The 16,677-nt window shown below is 39.8% G+C and overlaps 1 protein-coding gene across 1 annotated transcript; it reads right to left on the bottom strand.

Moving 5' to 3' along the window:
• Positions 1–254: 254 nt before the first annotated feature.
• Positions 255–16,438, bottom strand: Cldn1 (claudin 1). The gene is made up of 4 exons (XM_048346955.1): positions 15,996–16,438; positions 6,277–6,441; positions 4,235–4,319; positions 255–1,953 (listed from the first exon to the last, which is right to left on the bottom strand). Exons 1-4 carry the CDS (start codon positions 16,216–16,218, stop codon positions 1,791–1,793), a joined length of 636 nt encoding a protein of 211 aa, XP_048202912.1. The 5' UTR covers positions 16,219–16,438; the 3' UTR covers positions 255–1,790.
• Positions 16,439–16,677: the final 239 nt, after the last annotated feature.

Genomic DNA, 16,677 nt, shown 5'->3' with positions numbered 1-16,677 from the left:
CAACTAGATACCAATGTGCTGCTTACACAGAGGTGGGTCTCTGCTTGCTATGGTGTTATAGGCCAGCTTTCCCTTCAGTTCTTATTAGGAGTACCTCATCATTGGAGAGGTTAGTCAAGGCAAGAAGCGCATTCATCAACGCATCACTGTTACAATAACTTGAAAAGAAACTTCTATACATTCTGATTCCTTCTTTCCTTTTTTGGTATATACTGTGTTGCAGTTCACCAAACTACATTTACATGTATCCTATCTCACATGTATCCTCTCCCAGTGACAGACCTGTGATGCAGGCAAGTGAGAAATTAGAAACTCTTTGTATAGATGAAGCAATAAATCTAGGGCAGCCAAATGCCTTGCTCAAACTCAGTAATTGATACCACCAAGATTCAAAGCCAGAACTTCAAACAAGAAAGCCAACACCCTTTTCATTACATTATCTAGTTCAGGAGAAGGAGCCTTTACTACAGCTGCAAGAGTGACAGCCTTTGCTAGAATGGAACCCGGCACCATCAACAGCTGAAAGAAAGGAAGTTGACCTGGAGATAAAGAAAGATAGCAAACAAGGTGTGTGGTTTCATTCTGTGACTTCAAAACTACCCATTGCGCACAGAAAAACACTACTTAGGCATATTTCATGTTCAAAGTATGAGAGTCATATCAACTAATTAATACTCACATTACCTTTACCAGCTGGTTAAGTGTAATTATTTCAATTTGGCAGGTGGGAAAAGAGGTATAAAGATTAAATGACTCGCTCACAGCTCCAAAGAGAATATTTGTCACCAGATTATTGCTCCAGCAAGTCTAGCCCTTTGTTCAGATAAACAGACCACACCCCTCTGGGAAGAAGTAAACCACATGGTAATTACATATGGAAAACAGTGCAGCTGAGGTGGAAAAAAAAAAGGTAGTTTGTGGGATACAGAACTGTGAATAACTAGCTTACTTTTTTTAAATCACTAAAACTGTGTTACCCCACCAGGATGGGCTGGCTACTTGATGAAACAAATATTTTCATAGCAAACAAGAAGGCTAGAGGTCAAAGTACAAGGATCATGTGGGAAAGTAAATAGGAAAATATCTGGTTGTGCAGTAAAGTTTGTCCCACAGCTCTGATCTGTGAGACATTGTCATTGGATTTAAGGTATTCAAATGGGGTATAAGATGCATTATCAGGAGCAAAAGAACAATCTTCAAAAATAAGATCCAGATGAAGCAACTGCTATGAGATTAGGGTAAAAATATATCTTAAAAACATATGAAAGGGTACACATAAAGAATAGAAAGAATCCATCCTTGGTATAAAGCTCTTTGGTCTTATGGAAGACACTACAATCTGATGAATGTGGTAAGTGATATAAGACTTATATATGTATATAGAGAGGAGAAAGGACAGTATGCCATTATAGTCCTTATTTAAGCAATAGAGAATGATATATACTTTCCTATGTTAGAAAGACTTTTAACTATATAGAGAGTATGAGTATTTTCCTACCTAATTTCATAGGAAAATACCTATATACATATCTGTACATATTTAAGAGACACACTTCCCCTCTTTGAGTGTGATCAGTCACTGGGAAGCAGACACACAATGGAAAAGGTCTTCTTCTTGCATTGAGGAAAGAGGATAAAGTATGACTAAGGCACCTCTAGCAATGGGCATTTATAAAAATATCATTTCTTTTGTAATACCACAGTCAAAAGTCTAAGATTTTAATGGCAATGGCAATATTTCAATGTCCATTTTCTCATTTTTCCAGCAGGGACATCTCCTTTTGCCACCATCACACGTAGTCTTTCCCACTGGAAGGTGCAGCTTTGGGATAAGGCCGAGGTGTTGGGTAAGACGTTGTCTTACGAGGACAGGAGCAGCAAAGTAGGCTACCTCCCAGAAGGCAAAGAGAGGCAGCAGCCCAACCCGTGAAGAGAGCTTGGCCAAATTCATACCTACAAGAAAAGACAAAGCATTGCTAGTCAGTGAATTGTTGGCGAGTTTTCTAATAGACTTAAGGAAGCAAATTGGTATGTACTATCTTCTCTTCATTGAAAATGACCCTGAGATTTCTTACACAACTATTTTACAGTTCATGGACATATAAACACAAAATGTTGACACTGAAATAATTGGCAATGCCCTAGTTTATCAGACAGTATGGCATCCAATACCAGCTTAATTACTTAATTATTGCCAATGACTTTTACATGTAGACGAAGCTTTAAAGCATTTAATATTTTATAATTTGGGAACTGGACCATAGTTTCCATTAAGCAGCAACCATAGCAATCATATGATACAGTGTGGCAAAGAGTATTAAAAGGGTTTGTTTGTTTGTTGACACAGCCTATTGGTCTTTAAATGAACACAGGCTCACTTCCATGTCGTGACTCTTCTGCCTCAGCCTCTTCAGTGCTGGATAAAATTACAAAAGAATACCAACACACCCTACTTAGATGTGTGTGTGTGTGTGTGTGTGTGTGTGTGTGTGTGTCTGTGTGTCTGTGTGTGTTGGTTCTAGGGCTCGAACTTAGGGCCTGAGTACTGTTCTTTACCTTTTTATTTTTTGTCTCAAGGCTGGTATTCTATTACTTGAACCACAGCTTTACTTCGGACGTTTTGGTAGTAAAATAGAGATAAGAATCTCACAGACTTCCCTGGCCGAGCTGGCTTCGAACAATGATCCTCAGATCTCAGCCTTGTGAGTAGCTAGGCATGAGACACTGTTACCTGACTCTGCTTAGTCTTTTTAGTTGATCCTATATAAATTAAAACCTAAAATTTATATTTTATCAAAAGTGAAAATCTACTGGGCAGCCCAGGGTACTTTGTAGATTGAGTTCATTCAGATGTAAATTGATTTTAGGGGGGTTGAAGTGTCTTGTCAATGACTGTGGAAAATAAGAAACGAGAATGACTGGACTTGGACATTGCAAGATGTGAGTTTGAATCCTGAGGCAAACTCATCTGCTACAATTCTGAAATAGCAAATTTACCTCTCACCTATAGTTCTATAACAACTCCACCTGCTTCCCTGGACTGTATTCAAGATCAAATGCAATCATGTACACTGATTTCATACTCCCTAGTAATTAATAACTGCTTTCACATGCACTGCAGGGATTACACTGATTAAATGTTGGCCTATTGACCTCCAGCAGTTTCTGTCCATGCATCACAAATCTTACAGGATGGGATGGGCTCCAGCACTATCAGTACGGTCTGTTTTTCTGTCCGTGGGTGATTATAAAAAAGCAGCACATCTGATCTCTGCCAACACTGAGATTTTCGTTACTTCTCCTAGCACTTGCAAACAATAATTACATCTTAACATCTCAATGGTGAATGTACTTATTAAGCTTTAAAGATGTAAGAGCAATGAGACAGTAAGTGTTGTCCTTGATCAAAGGCATTGTGACATGACAGCAAGAAGTTGCTCTTGGACTTGTAAAACTGGCAGTATTAAGAAAGATGACCTTTGTAAAGTCAGTCTTACAGTTGAGATAGAACATGAGATTTTCAGGTGGTTGGTTAATATACTAGGAAAAACACATGGCTTTACATGTAAAAATTAATTGTTAAGTTAATTGGGAATTAACTGCTATATGTTTGCTACTATGATAGTATCCTTTTTGTCTTCAGTCAACTTCTCATTGAGAGAAAAATCAACTTCTCACTGGGAGCAAAACACAATCATAATCCCAATACACTTCAAAATGATAATGTCAAATATATTAGCATTTATCCTTTATACTGGTAATTGGCAGGGCCTGGGGGATGTCCTTTAGCTTTCTCACTCTACCACTTGAGTCACTAACACTCTGGGTTTTTGGAAGTTAATTGGACATAAGAGTTTCACAGATTTTCCTGCCCTGGCTGGCTTTGAGCTGTTACACTCATATCTAAACCTCCTGAGTGGTTACGATTACAAGAATGAGCCACTGACATCTGGATTATATCATTAGTTTTCTTAATATTTGGGGGTAAGGAAAAAAGTATACAGCTTGAAGTTTTCTACTTTGAAGTACATTTTTTCATCAAGTCAGGTTGTTAACTTAATTATCAAACTCATTTTAACATGAGTCTCAGGTCATTTATATTGTTTGCAAGTTTGACATAAAATTCTATACAACCCTTGGAGGCAAATCTGAAAAACCATGGCAGCAGGGCTCTGCTGAAACATAAAAAGGGTATTTCCTCAGAGTACAAACTGTTATGCATGAATAGCATTACCTGGCATTGACTGGAGTCAAAGGGTCATAGAATTGTTGAACAATCCTATTGCCATACCATGCTGTGGCAACTAAAATCACCAGACCTGCAGAAATGCCAAACAAAAGACTGTTAATCACCATCGAGCATATCACAGTATTTTATAAGAATTCAATCTGAGCAGGAGTTCTGACATTTTCACTTTAGTATTATGGAAATAAATGTGATTTAGCTATGATCTGTTCTAGAGTTTCTATTAAGACAGATAAAAATACTAGGTCTGAGTTGAGCATATTTATCTTATTCATGATATCTTTCTTATTTGCACTTCAAGGTCACTGACACAAATAATGTACTCCACTCATTCAACATCTTTTTCAAAGAATATGCTAGTACTGTAGATTAATGTATTAAACCACTTCTAACAAAACCATTGTTTTCCTGAGCATAGTGTCATTTATAGAAACTAAGATGAAAACCTTTAGACATTCTTTTCTCTTCAAATTCTTCCAACTCAAAATTTACATTTCCTCTAGGTGAAAAGCAAAATAATCAAGTAAATAACAGAAAGATTAACTCTTGTCTCAGAATGAACCAAAACACCCAAATTCCTCCTGCCCCAGAGTGCAAGGGAACTAAACTCATTTCCCCATACCATTTTAAGTTTGGGAATATCAGAGGAATCCATGAGAATTACCCAGTCTGTCAGCTAGAGATAATACAAAATAACCAGTTATTTTCTTATGCAAAGACATATTGGTCAAAAGATACAGACTTCCCAGTAGAGAGCAATACAGTGTGAGAGACTTATTGTTCAAAATAGTAACTATAGTTTATAATAAATAATATTCCTGGAAAGTCTTAACAGAGAAGATGTGACATATTACCATAAAAATGATAACTGTGTGAAGCAAGGCATATATTACTTAATTTAGTCATTGTAGAATGTACATTTATATGCTTCAAAATATCATGTTATAAATGGAAAGCATACAAATTCGCAAATAATATTTATTTTACATAAGCTAAAGAGCTCTATGTGTATGTGCATGTGTGTGTACGTGTGTACACGCACACACACACGTGTGTGCATTAAGGGGAGGTACTGGGTACATGTGCTTGAACTCAGAGCCTGGGCACTGTCCCTTTCTGACTAAAGGCTGGCTCTACAACTGGCTCTACAACTTGAGCCAGAGCTCAGATTCCAGTTGTTTGGTGATTACTTGGTGTTAAGAGCCACATAGATTTAGCTTCTTGGGCTGATTTTGAACTGCAATCCTCAGATCTTAGCCTCCAGAATAGCTAGGACTAAGGCATGAGCCACTGGCACCCAGCCTATATACGGCAATAGGAAAAGTTCAGTATAGTCAGATTAATTTCCATGTGACTTCCTCTCCCCTCAAACAACTGCTCCAGTGCAGTTATCTCTAGTAGTTGTGCAAAAATATCATCCTTTTGCCTGATGAGATAGATCACATGTAGGTTCTTGAACTTGCAACATGTGCTCCTGAGGTAGTCTCAGAAATAAAAGAGGGATGGACCCATCACATACGGGAATTAAAATAATGCAAGCAAAAAGTCAGGACACTGCAGTGGATTTATTCAGGGCCATTGTTGTAAGGCTACATACATTGTTGAGAATAACTGGAAAGGAAACTCCCATGTCAAATTTTCATCTTGTTCTTGTTGAGAATAAGAAAGCCAATTGACCAAAGTGTCTGTGTTTGCAGATTTAAAAAGTATTAAACTAGCCAGGTGCCACTGAGAGCTGAGGATAATGATTTGGAGCCAGCCCAGGCAGGAAAGTCTATGAGATTTTCTTTTCAATTAACCAATGAAAAGATGGAAATGGAGCTGGGGCTCAAGTGGTAGACTTCTAGCCTTGAGCACAAAAGCTCAGGGACAGCTCCCAGGCCCTGAGTTCAAGCCCTACAGCTGTTACAAAAATATTTTGAAATAATTTCAAGTGCAATCTATCTAGCATTAGTCAAAGAAACAGAAACTCGATATGAAACCATACTTAGGAAAGGTGAGAAAGGAGAAATGGGAGGTCAGATTCTTACCTGCTATAAGAAATATCATGCCCCCAATGACAGCCATCCACATTTTCTGCACTTCGTTGTCTTCTAAGCACTTCATACACTTCATACCGACAGTGGACACAAAGATAGCTATCAGCCCCAGCAGGATGCCCACCACCATCAAGGCGCGGGTGGCTTGCAAGGTGCCTGATGGAAAACATTTTACCACATGTAAAAATCATGTCCAGGCCAACAAGAAGAGAAGGGTGGTAGAAAATCAAGTGTACTGTAGGGAAGCAAGAAAACTAAACTAGAAGTCAGGAGATCTCATTTTGACTGGCATTCCTGCTGTCAGCCAAACTAGTATCTCCCAAATAAACAAGCAAAGCCACAAGGCAGATGATGGGAAAAACACCCTCCAGCTGTAACAGTGTATCAAGTTACAATCAACTAGAAAGATAATTCCTTCATGGTCTACTGACAAGGGTTTGCAGAACTGATGCACATTTAACCCCTCTTAGTAGAGTCTTGATTCTTAAGTAACAATCACACATGTTATTCTTGATGTTTACCATTAGTAAAGTGGCTTACAGCTATCTTCAGTACTCATCACCACCTTGACACCATAATCATCAAATTTCAGAAAACCAGGTGAATTAAAATATCTTGAGTTGTTCTTGAGATTATCAAGGCTGGATAAGCAAGATGTGTCTCTCTAGTGACTGAAAGGATGGGGTAGGAGTGAGGTAAAACAACAACAACAACAACTATTGTCTTAAAAACAATAAAACATCTTTGAGAAGTTAAATTGGAGCTCTACACTCACTACTTTTTAAAGCTACCTTAACAATCATGTTATAAAATATAAAACATTATGGCCAATGTTGGATTTCTCAAGTTTCTACTCATTTTTAATTTCCTATTATTACCCTTGGTATACTAAGTTATAGTCAGACAGGATCAGATTTGAGAAATTTACACCAATATGTTTCTCAAAGATGAATCATTGTGGCATAAAGGTGCAGACCTGAAAAAATAACAGTTTCCACTACTTTGGTTAGGTTTTATCTAAATTATACATTCATTTCCTCTTCAACTAAAGATCACTGTCTCATGGACAATATTAATATGTGATGAGTAATTTGTATGTGTAAAATTATTAACATTGTAATAAACTATAGGATCTTGTATAAATTAGCTGGCACACCATGGGACCCTATTTCTACTATAAAAATACTAATGATGCTCTCACTGTCCATGGAGTTAGAACAATGATTATTTGCTGATTTTCAAAAGTAGTTGAGATGGGAGAAAGGTTTTATATCCCAATATCTGATTTATGCCCAGTTTCAGTCTTTATATCTTCAGGCTTAAGCAGTTAGCTTACCAAATGTAATTAAAACTAAATACTACAATTTCATTTAAAAGATTTTTTTTTGTGCTAAAACTCAGGTCTTTGCACTCTTACTACTACTCTACCACTCAAGCCATACCTCCACTTGAACGTTTTGCTTGTTAGTTGGAGATAAGAGTCCCATGGACTTTCCTGCCTGGGCTCACAGACATTCCTATCTGGGCTGTTTTGGAATTCACAGATCTCCTCTTCCTGAGTAGCTCAGATTATTACAGTGTGAACCACAGGCACCTGACAACATGATTATGTTAGATGTGTCTGTTTTTGTCATCAGTTGATATTCTATAATAAAAAATGCACTAATCTCCTTCTAATAAGTATAAAATATATATTTAAAGTATTTGAGTGACAGTTTTGGAAGCCAAAGTAAAACTCACACTTGATTTCATTAAAATAGACCTGCCTCATTAAAATACTTGCAAACCTGGGTGTGTGCATATCTCTACACTCACACCCACACCCACATTCATCTCCAGACTCCAGGCTAGTACAGAAACTACAGAATGAAAGCCTGGGCCCCACAGACCACATATTTACTAGGAACTGAAGCTGCTTACATGATTATTATACCATATCATGGCATGAAGGGGATAGTACCAAGAATTCCCTAAAGTATGAACTTCCTATTGTATTTAATAGCAGATTTTAGAAAGACAATCATTACTTTGAAGGAAAAAAGAAATAATTAAATTCTTAAAGACAATGCAGTTTTCAGATTGGGTGATAATATCACACTTGGAAGGAAAGCACGTCAGGCAAATGCTTCAAGTAATAAAGATGATCCATCCTGTGCCTGCCTGGTGGGTAGGGTGTCCACTCATGCCAGCTTACCCAGATGTAGCCTTATTTTTACAACACCTAGCTTTATTTACAACACTTGTGAGTAGGCCCACAGACCTGGGCAACCTGGAATGTGATAAAATATGGGAACTGAAATGAGGTTCAACAAAGTGGGCAGGAGGAATACACAATGCAAAGCTTTGTGAGTCAGGGTATGGAATTTAAAATCAATTCTGGGCATAGTAAGTCCTCGAAAGATCTTAAATTTGTGTGTTTTTTCTTCTACACTCACTAGAGAGATAATATAATTAGAAAATACTTTTTTTGTCATCAGGGGTGACATTGATCAAGAGTAATTGCATTTATAGAATGCATTGTTGGGTGACAACTCCTTTGTACAACTTCTGGACGATAATAGTATATATTTATTTAAAAAATACTTTTTCTCTAGTAGCCCTTAACTAGTCACAGCCTCTTCCATATCACAGGCAAATCCACTGTATTTTAGCATAAATACTGTTGTTCTAACCTTCTACTAATGCTTGTTGGTGCTTTCTGTGATCTCTTTCCAGGTTTTCGACTGGGCCCCAGACTTGACCTAGCTTATATAATGTAATTGTGCTGGTCTGTTCATCAGGTGTAGAGGGTGAGCTCTTAGCCCAACAAGTCTGAGGGTTCAGGGTACCCTTTACAAGGAGTCAACTGGGCATCAGTTTCCTGAGTCAGGCTTGTATAAAAGCGCTGATCTCCCAGGCACAGAGCATAAAGCACACTTATATAAACTACTGCAGTCTCTATTTATACTTACCTAGAAGAGGGGAACATTCACAATTTTAATCTCTCTCTCTCTCTCTCTCTCTCTCTCTCTCTCTCTCTCTCTCTCTCTCTCTCTCTCTCTCTCTCTCTCCTCTCTTCTCCTCTCCTCTCTCATATTGAAGCTTCAACTTAGGGCCTCTAACTCTCACCTGGATTTTCACTCAAAGCTGGTGCTCTACTACTGCAGCTCTACCTCTGCTTCTATCTTTTTGCTGGTTAATTGAAAGCAAGAGTCTCATGGATTTTTCTGCCCTGGCTGGCTTTGAATCACAATCCTCAGATCTCAGCCTCCTGAGTAGCCACTAGTGAGCTACCAGTGCCTGGTTCCTTTCGCCTTTATCAAGAAAACACTTGTGTTTCATACTATGGTTAGTTGGACCACTGCTTTTGCAGTTTTTAAGGAGTAGAAGACAAATTGTTCTAGGATTATTTCTACCTTGTTTCATTTCCCTGTAGATTAACATGCTATTTGTCTAATACATAAAATGTAATGGAGAAAATGAATAAAAACACACTTAGGAATCACAAAAACCACAGACATCAAGGGACTTAGATTTCACTTAAAAAACTGTGAACCGCAGTGGAATAAGAATAGTGGGGTTAGGAATGTGACTTAGTGCTAGGGTGCTTACATAGCGTGCATGAAGCTGTGGGTTCGATTCCTCAGCACCACATAAACTGGAAAGGTTGGCAGTGATGCTATGGCTCAAGTGGTAGAGTGCTACCCTTGAGCAAAAAGAAGCCAAGGACAGTATTCAGACCCTAAGTTCAAGTCCCAGGACTAGAAAAAAGAAAGGAGAATGCTATTGTGCAAAGTGGCATTTTTCATTGATAACCTGGTGGCTATTGAATTTCTTTGTCTTTCACAATGTTACACTAACATCAAACTTGAATTCTCACCTTTGCTTTTCATTGGAAGCTTTGGGTGAATCCCAACTATAATAATAGGTGGAGAAATGTAAAAATAATGCATACATGTACATCTACCACAGGCAAAAAGACTAAGAACCACAATGGCTAGAAAGCATAATTTGCTGAGCATATGTAATATTGGATTACAAGCCAAAGTAAGCAACTATTGTGTTATAAGTTATAAAGGTTTTATGTGATGATCAATCTAAATTGCACAGTTTAAGCTGGGGGCAGATGAATTCTTTCTAATTAAGGATTTGTAGAATTCTTTCAATCACAAAGTCTAAAAGTTGCAATTGTAAGCTGTGGATAACTTGAGGTATTTGCTCATATTTCTGGGGAGATGAGGCTCACACCTGTAATACTAGCTAAACAGGAGGCTGAGATCTGAGGATCAATATTCAAAGCCAATCCCAGAATGGAAGTCTGTGAGACCCTTTTCTCCAGTTAACCAACAAAAAGGTAGAAGTGGAGGTGTGGCTCAAGTGGTAGAACACCATCTTTGAGTGGATGAAGCCCAAGAGCACAAGGCTTTGAGTTCAAGCCTCAATACAAGCACATAGGAACATACACATGCACACACACACACACACACACACACTAAGTTTTGTACCTAACAAGTTATGTAGATTGTAAATCTATATTCAATGGTAATAATATGGTATGTATTTGTACCATGTACTTTCTTTTATTTAACTTAATCTTTGAAATAGTATGGATAAACACTTTTTTGGAGAGCCTGAAGATGCTAATATCTTGCTACATGTAGCCAGACCTACATTACCGAATATAGAAGCTCATGCAGAGAGATAAAATTGGTAATTTTTTCTGCTTAATTTTGATTTATCTTTTAATCAGATACAATGAGATGACAGTAGACCAAGAGAGAATTTCAGAAAGATGTTTGAACGCCATATAAAATAATATTTGGCCCAGAAAAATAGGGCTTTGTGCTTTTAACTTTGAAGCTCTTGAATTGAATCTAAACTAATGTCAAATGCATTTCCTTTCAGACTCCTTAAATTTGCAGACAAACTCGAGTTGTCTGTGGAGAATCTGGTTGGCATACATTTTTAAAAGAGTTACACTATTGTTTCTCAGCATTATTCAGCAGTAAACAGAGAAGGCGGTCTTTTAATTATACTCAGCCAGACTGATCTTCTGGAGCTTAAAGACCCCCTGAGGAGTCCTCACCACTTTCAACCTGAAAGTATAATTAAAAAAAGACTTACAAAGATCTCTACTTACAGGACAAGAAATGAGTTCGACAGGTCTGCTCTACTACAGCAAGGCTGATCAACATAAGTATAGAAAGACAAGCAGAGACAAGTACATAGAGTTTTCTCTCCCCCCCCCCACCCAAAAAAAGCTTTAATCACTTGCTACACAAGAAACAGACTGCTGTGGATACTTGACATTATTTTTGCTACTTACTAACCATATTCTTACCCTGTATGTATTTATGTCATAAACAAAACCCACTTCAATCGCATCAGCATCTTCACTCACTCCTCCTTTGCATCAGTACTTGATAATATGTATTAGGCGATTGAAAGGGCTGTCCATCGGTGATTAAATGATAACACTCTTCTCTTTGTGTAATTAAATAAGCTCATCACAGGTGATCATGGAACTAGGCTCCTACAGTCTTTCCTTATTATGTCTTTCACTTTTACTAATGTTCACGGTGTCATAAGCACAGTCATTGTTTGTGGTTCCACTTTACTGTTGCAAGAGCCAGTATCTACTAGATGTGATGTGAGAGCACAAGCAGAGGCTGAAATTAGGAATCAAAGCTGTCCAGGACGAGGAAGAACCAAGAAGTCATGCCATTCCTTTTTGTGAGTATCTAAAGAAACTGTCTCATGACCCCATTTATGCCTCTGTATTACTTAGCAACACTCAGGGCTCCAATCAAGAAAATCTAAGCCATTCCATTGATTCTCCCCCTTCGCTTAAGAACAAAGTATGTTGACATGGAAAGGAACCTGTGGAATGGAGTGAGAACAAGGCCAGGCTGTTGTTTGTTGAGTGGATGAATGAATCTTGGGATTCATCTCTCTGTTCCTCCTACACTGCCCTAATTTTGTGTTCATGTGGGGGGGGGGGGGGAGAGAGGGAACTACCTGAGCCCCAGGAGATCAAGTGACTCATGATTATACAATCAGCTACTTAGTGCAAAACCAGGGGAATAATTGAGATCTTGTGATCTCAAGCCTGGACTTTTGCTTTAACTTCCATTATTTCAAGAGTCAGAACCAATTCGGGAGACATCTGAGCACAATGGGCTTCTGAATCCAATGCGCTCCATTTAGCAGGCAGAGAACAGTCTGTAGAAGGCTAAGTGGGAACTCTCCTCTCTGCCTGTGCTTCAAAGACATGCAAGTTGGCGATTTTGTGCCTGTGTTGGAGCCTGACATCATGGTGAGCAGGCTGGGAAACCTCCTGACAACCAACACTCATTAAGCACACCTACACACATGTGGATTCATGCAGAGCCAGTTCAACAGGCTTGAGTGGCTCATAAACAAATTACAGAATCTCTGGGTTAAATGAGACTTAAAGAGAGTCTAGCCTAACCTCCCATTTGTCTGGTGCTTGGATCTTCCCAACACTCTTACAAAATGCTTACTTACTCTCTGCTTGGATACCTCCCAACATGCAGACTCCCAATCTTTAGAAAGCCCTAGCTATTTAAACAGTAAAACAGAAGAAGCAATTAACTAAGTGCGAAAAATAGGCAACTAACTTCCCCAAATGTTGAGTATCACATCAAAACAAGGGAAGGCACATAGGCTAATAAACAAAAATCAACTTCAATGGTATTCGACAAGGTAAATAGATGAACCAAGAAACGTCTTTTCCAAGATGCATTGTACTTATCAACTGATTGGTTGAATTAAAACTCCTTTATACAACTACTTAGATAATAATAATCAATGCAAAAGAAAAAAACTCTACTACAATTGTATCTGACACTCTGCTTTGTATATTCTGCCTCTGAGTTGCAAAGGTCATAAGTGTCAACAAATATCACTGGGTAACATTTGTTTCTTTAGGAAACTGCTGAGAATGAACTACTTTAAGAGACAATTAGATCAAGCTCATTTCTATTTTGCACAGCATATTCCTCAAACAGTATAACCATACCAGGCACCTTTAGATACTTTGTGAAGCTTATTTGTTTTTTTCTTCCCCATTGACACAAAAGACAGCATGGAAACAAGAGATTTTAATGTGTGCCTTCAACCAGACAGGTGAATTCCTGGATGCTATGGTGCTAGGTGAACTCTACTGGCAAAAGACAGCAAGCTATAATTTGATGAAATGTACAGCCAAGCTTTGCATCTAAAAGCATTCTGTGAAATGTAATCTTTTATGAGGCACACTATTTATGTACACACAACACAAATAATCCTTTTCATCTCTAGGTGTCATAGAACTACACCAAAACCAGCCAATGAATCATCACCCCAGATCTCTTCATCAGGTGGGCGTGAGTGCCACTGCTTAGGTGGAGAAACAGAGACAGGTTTCCTGGGACCCATCCAAAGGCATCCAGTGAATCATTGCCCAGCTGAGAGAGTGAACCTATGAGTCAAGGCTCTATGTTCTGGGAATTGGTTTTGGGAGAGAGGCCTTAACTCTATCTTGGATAAACTATGGCTCTAACCAAAACAGAAAGCAGAATCTACTCTTAGTTAAAACACGCAAGAAAACAAACAAGAAGTCTCCAAAATGTGTATATGTGTATTTAACCACCACCGTTTAAAAAATTATAACCACAACATTGAAGAAAGAATAAATTAACACAAGATCATGTGTCAGGATGATTTGATGGATCATTTATAAGATGAATCAGTCTTCTAGTTGGTCACTTAAGGAAGCTAAATATATTAAAATGAACAATGTTGCCAGCAATTAGAGGAATAAACTGATAATAGAGGACTTCTCTGGAATTTCCCTTAGCAACTTCTCCACCTGTCAAGGGTACAAGGAGGTACTGAAAGAACCCTGTACCATTTCCTTAAAAGTGTTTCTCCCTCCATGAAGAGATTCAGTGATTACTTCCTGATCGTTCACTTTTATATGGTAAATCTGCCCTAGGTGGATAATAATCAACATACAGTTACTAAACTTACATGTTAATTTTGATATAAAGGAGTCCTGATGTGGGAGCCTGAGAAAGCTGCTATAACCATACACAAAACCATCTTGCACAATCACTAAATTCTTTAGTTTTTTTAGTAGATTAGGGAAAGGTTAAATATACCACTAAGGCTTTTGGACATGCTCATGAAGAGTTCCTTGCAAGGAGGGGTTAAGGGAAACAAGGTGAATGTGAGCAATGACATTGGAAGCCTTGCACACCATGAGATTGGATGCAGTTTTCTTAGCTAAAAGCAAGGGCCAAAGAGCCTTTTCTTCATGGCAATTAAGAGATAACAGACACAAAGTACATCACAACTAGTATGCTTTCTGCAGGAAGATAATCTAGTCACCAATCCTGTTGACTTTGGTGAAAATTTAATGGTTTTCTAATAAGGCACTCAAAATATTTTATTTGAAATAAGGGGAAATGCTGGGTTGTTGGTGGCTCTTGTCCTTAATCCTAGCTAGTCATGAGACTGAGAATGTGGATCATAGTTCAAAGCCAGCCTGAGTAGATAATTCCTAGATACCGCTTATCTGCGATTAACCAGCAAAAAGCTAGAAATGGGGCTATGGCTAAAGTGGTAGAGCACCAGCCTTGAGCAAAATAAAAAAGCCAAGCAAAAACTCAAGCCCTGAGTGCTGGCACACAGTAAAATAAATTTTTTTAAGGTAAGGGGCAGGGAAATGCCTTCCCATCGTCCTTCTCTCTAACATCCTGAGAAATACTTCTTTCTGCATAATTCTTCCCAACTTAACAATTGAGTAGCAACCATCCATCTGACAGAAATCCCTTTGTCACAGTGGAAACCTGGAGAAGGCCATCTGTTCGCCCAGTCTTCAGGCCTCTTCTGCTTCCTCCTCCCCAGGAGACCTCTGCTTCCTCAGTGGGCCCCCTTGCTGCAATCCCTCACCTCTTGGTTCCTCTCCACCCTTCCCTGAATGTTATGTAATTCTTTCAAAACTTTCCATTCACCCTGGTTTCCCCTGGCCACCAATTTGCTCTTTCTAAAACGCTATTTATCCTAAAGCTGCCCCTTTCTGAAGACCTTTAGCTCCAAAGCAGAACTTGTGGGCTGATCTTTTTCTTCTTCAACAAGCCAAAAAATTCAAAAGAAACTATCTCACCAGTCAACTTCAGATGGGAGTAGAAAATACTTCCATGGGACCGAACTCATAAGTGTACGGCGTTTTACTGTTAAAAAACATACTAAAGTTGTATTATTTAATCCTTATTTGATATTTTGGGATGAACCATTTCATTTCACATGCCTGGAAAACGATCCCAAACATACTACTTTTTTTTTTCTTCTTGGCCAGAATTCTACCCATCCTGAAGTTATATAGAATCTTAACATAGACAGAAGAGGCCCAAGAGGTTAAAATTTGAACTTGACCTTTACCTTCCCTATCTCCAGCCACCCTCATAGGAATCAAGAGTGAACAGTTCTCTGGAGGGGCCCCCTAAAAGTGTCACTCGGGGAGTCAGAAGCAAGACAAGAGTTTAGTGCTGGTTCTCAGGGCCTGTTATTCTAAGCAGGGCACTTGGAATCAGATCCCCTTTAAGACTGCTAACCGTGTCAATCACCGATCAGGGCTTACAGGCACTGCTCCATAGCTCCCAAACCAAGCAGAGGGACTCAGGGTCTCTAGGAAGCGGCTGTGGGGCGTAGGGGGCTGCACTCACTGTCCAGATTCAGCAAGGAGTCGAAGACTTTGCACTGGATCTGCCCGGTACTCTGCGACACGCAGGCCATCCACAGCCCCTCGTACATGGCCTGGGCTGTCACGATGTTGTCGCCGGCGTAGGAATAAATCTTCCACTGAGGCAGGGCGGTACTGACGATGGCTCCGATCCAGCCCAAGAAGGCTAGGATGAAACCCAGCAGCTGCAACCCCGCGTTGGCCATGGCTCGCTTCGGGCTGCTTCGCGCGCGCTCCGGGGCGGGTGGCAGGTGCGGAAGGTGGAGAGTTGGCAGGTGCGCACCTGGAGCTCCCCAGACACAGCGCGGCCAGGTCGGGCAAGGGACTGCCGGGGACTCGGCTTCTGTGCCGCCGCTGGAGAGGCCCCGGGGTCTGGCTCGGGGTTGCTGGCACCAGAGTCGGGATGCCCAAAGATGCCGCGGCGCCCAGGCTCAGAGACTGAGACGCTGAGGAGCAGGACGCGGGGATTTAAAGCAGCCCCGCCTCCCGCCCGCTGCGCAGCGGCCCCTGGCGGTGTCCCGCGGCGGCCACTCCGCAGGAGAGCGGGAGGTGGCTTGGGCCTCAGGAAGCTGGAAGGGGTTGGCTCTTCAAGCTGGGAAGGTGGGGACCAGCCCGGGCCCGTCCAGGAGTCGTTTCTCCCTTTCCCTCGTCAAGGCTTTTCCTCT

This window comes from Perognathus longimembris, chromosome 5, assembly GCF_023159225.1.
Source record: "Perognathus longimembris pacificus isolate PPM17 chromosome 5, ASM2315922v1, whole genome shotgun sequence".
NCBI lineage: Eukaryota > Metazoa > Chordata > Mammalia > Rodentia > Heteromyidae > Perognathus > Perognathus longimembris.
The sequence above is the reverse complement of the archived record's forward strand: the minus strand, read 5'-3'. Positions and strand labels throughout refer to the sequence as shown.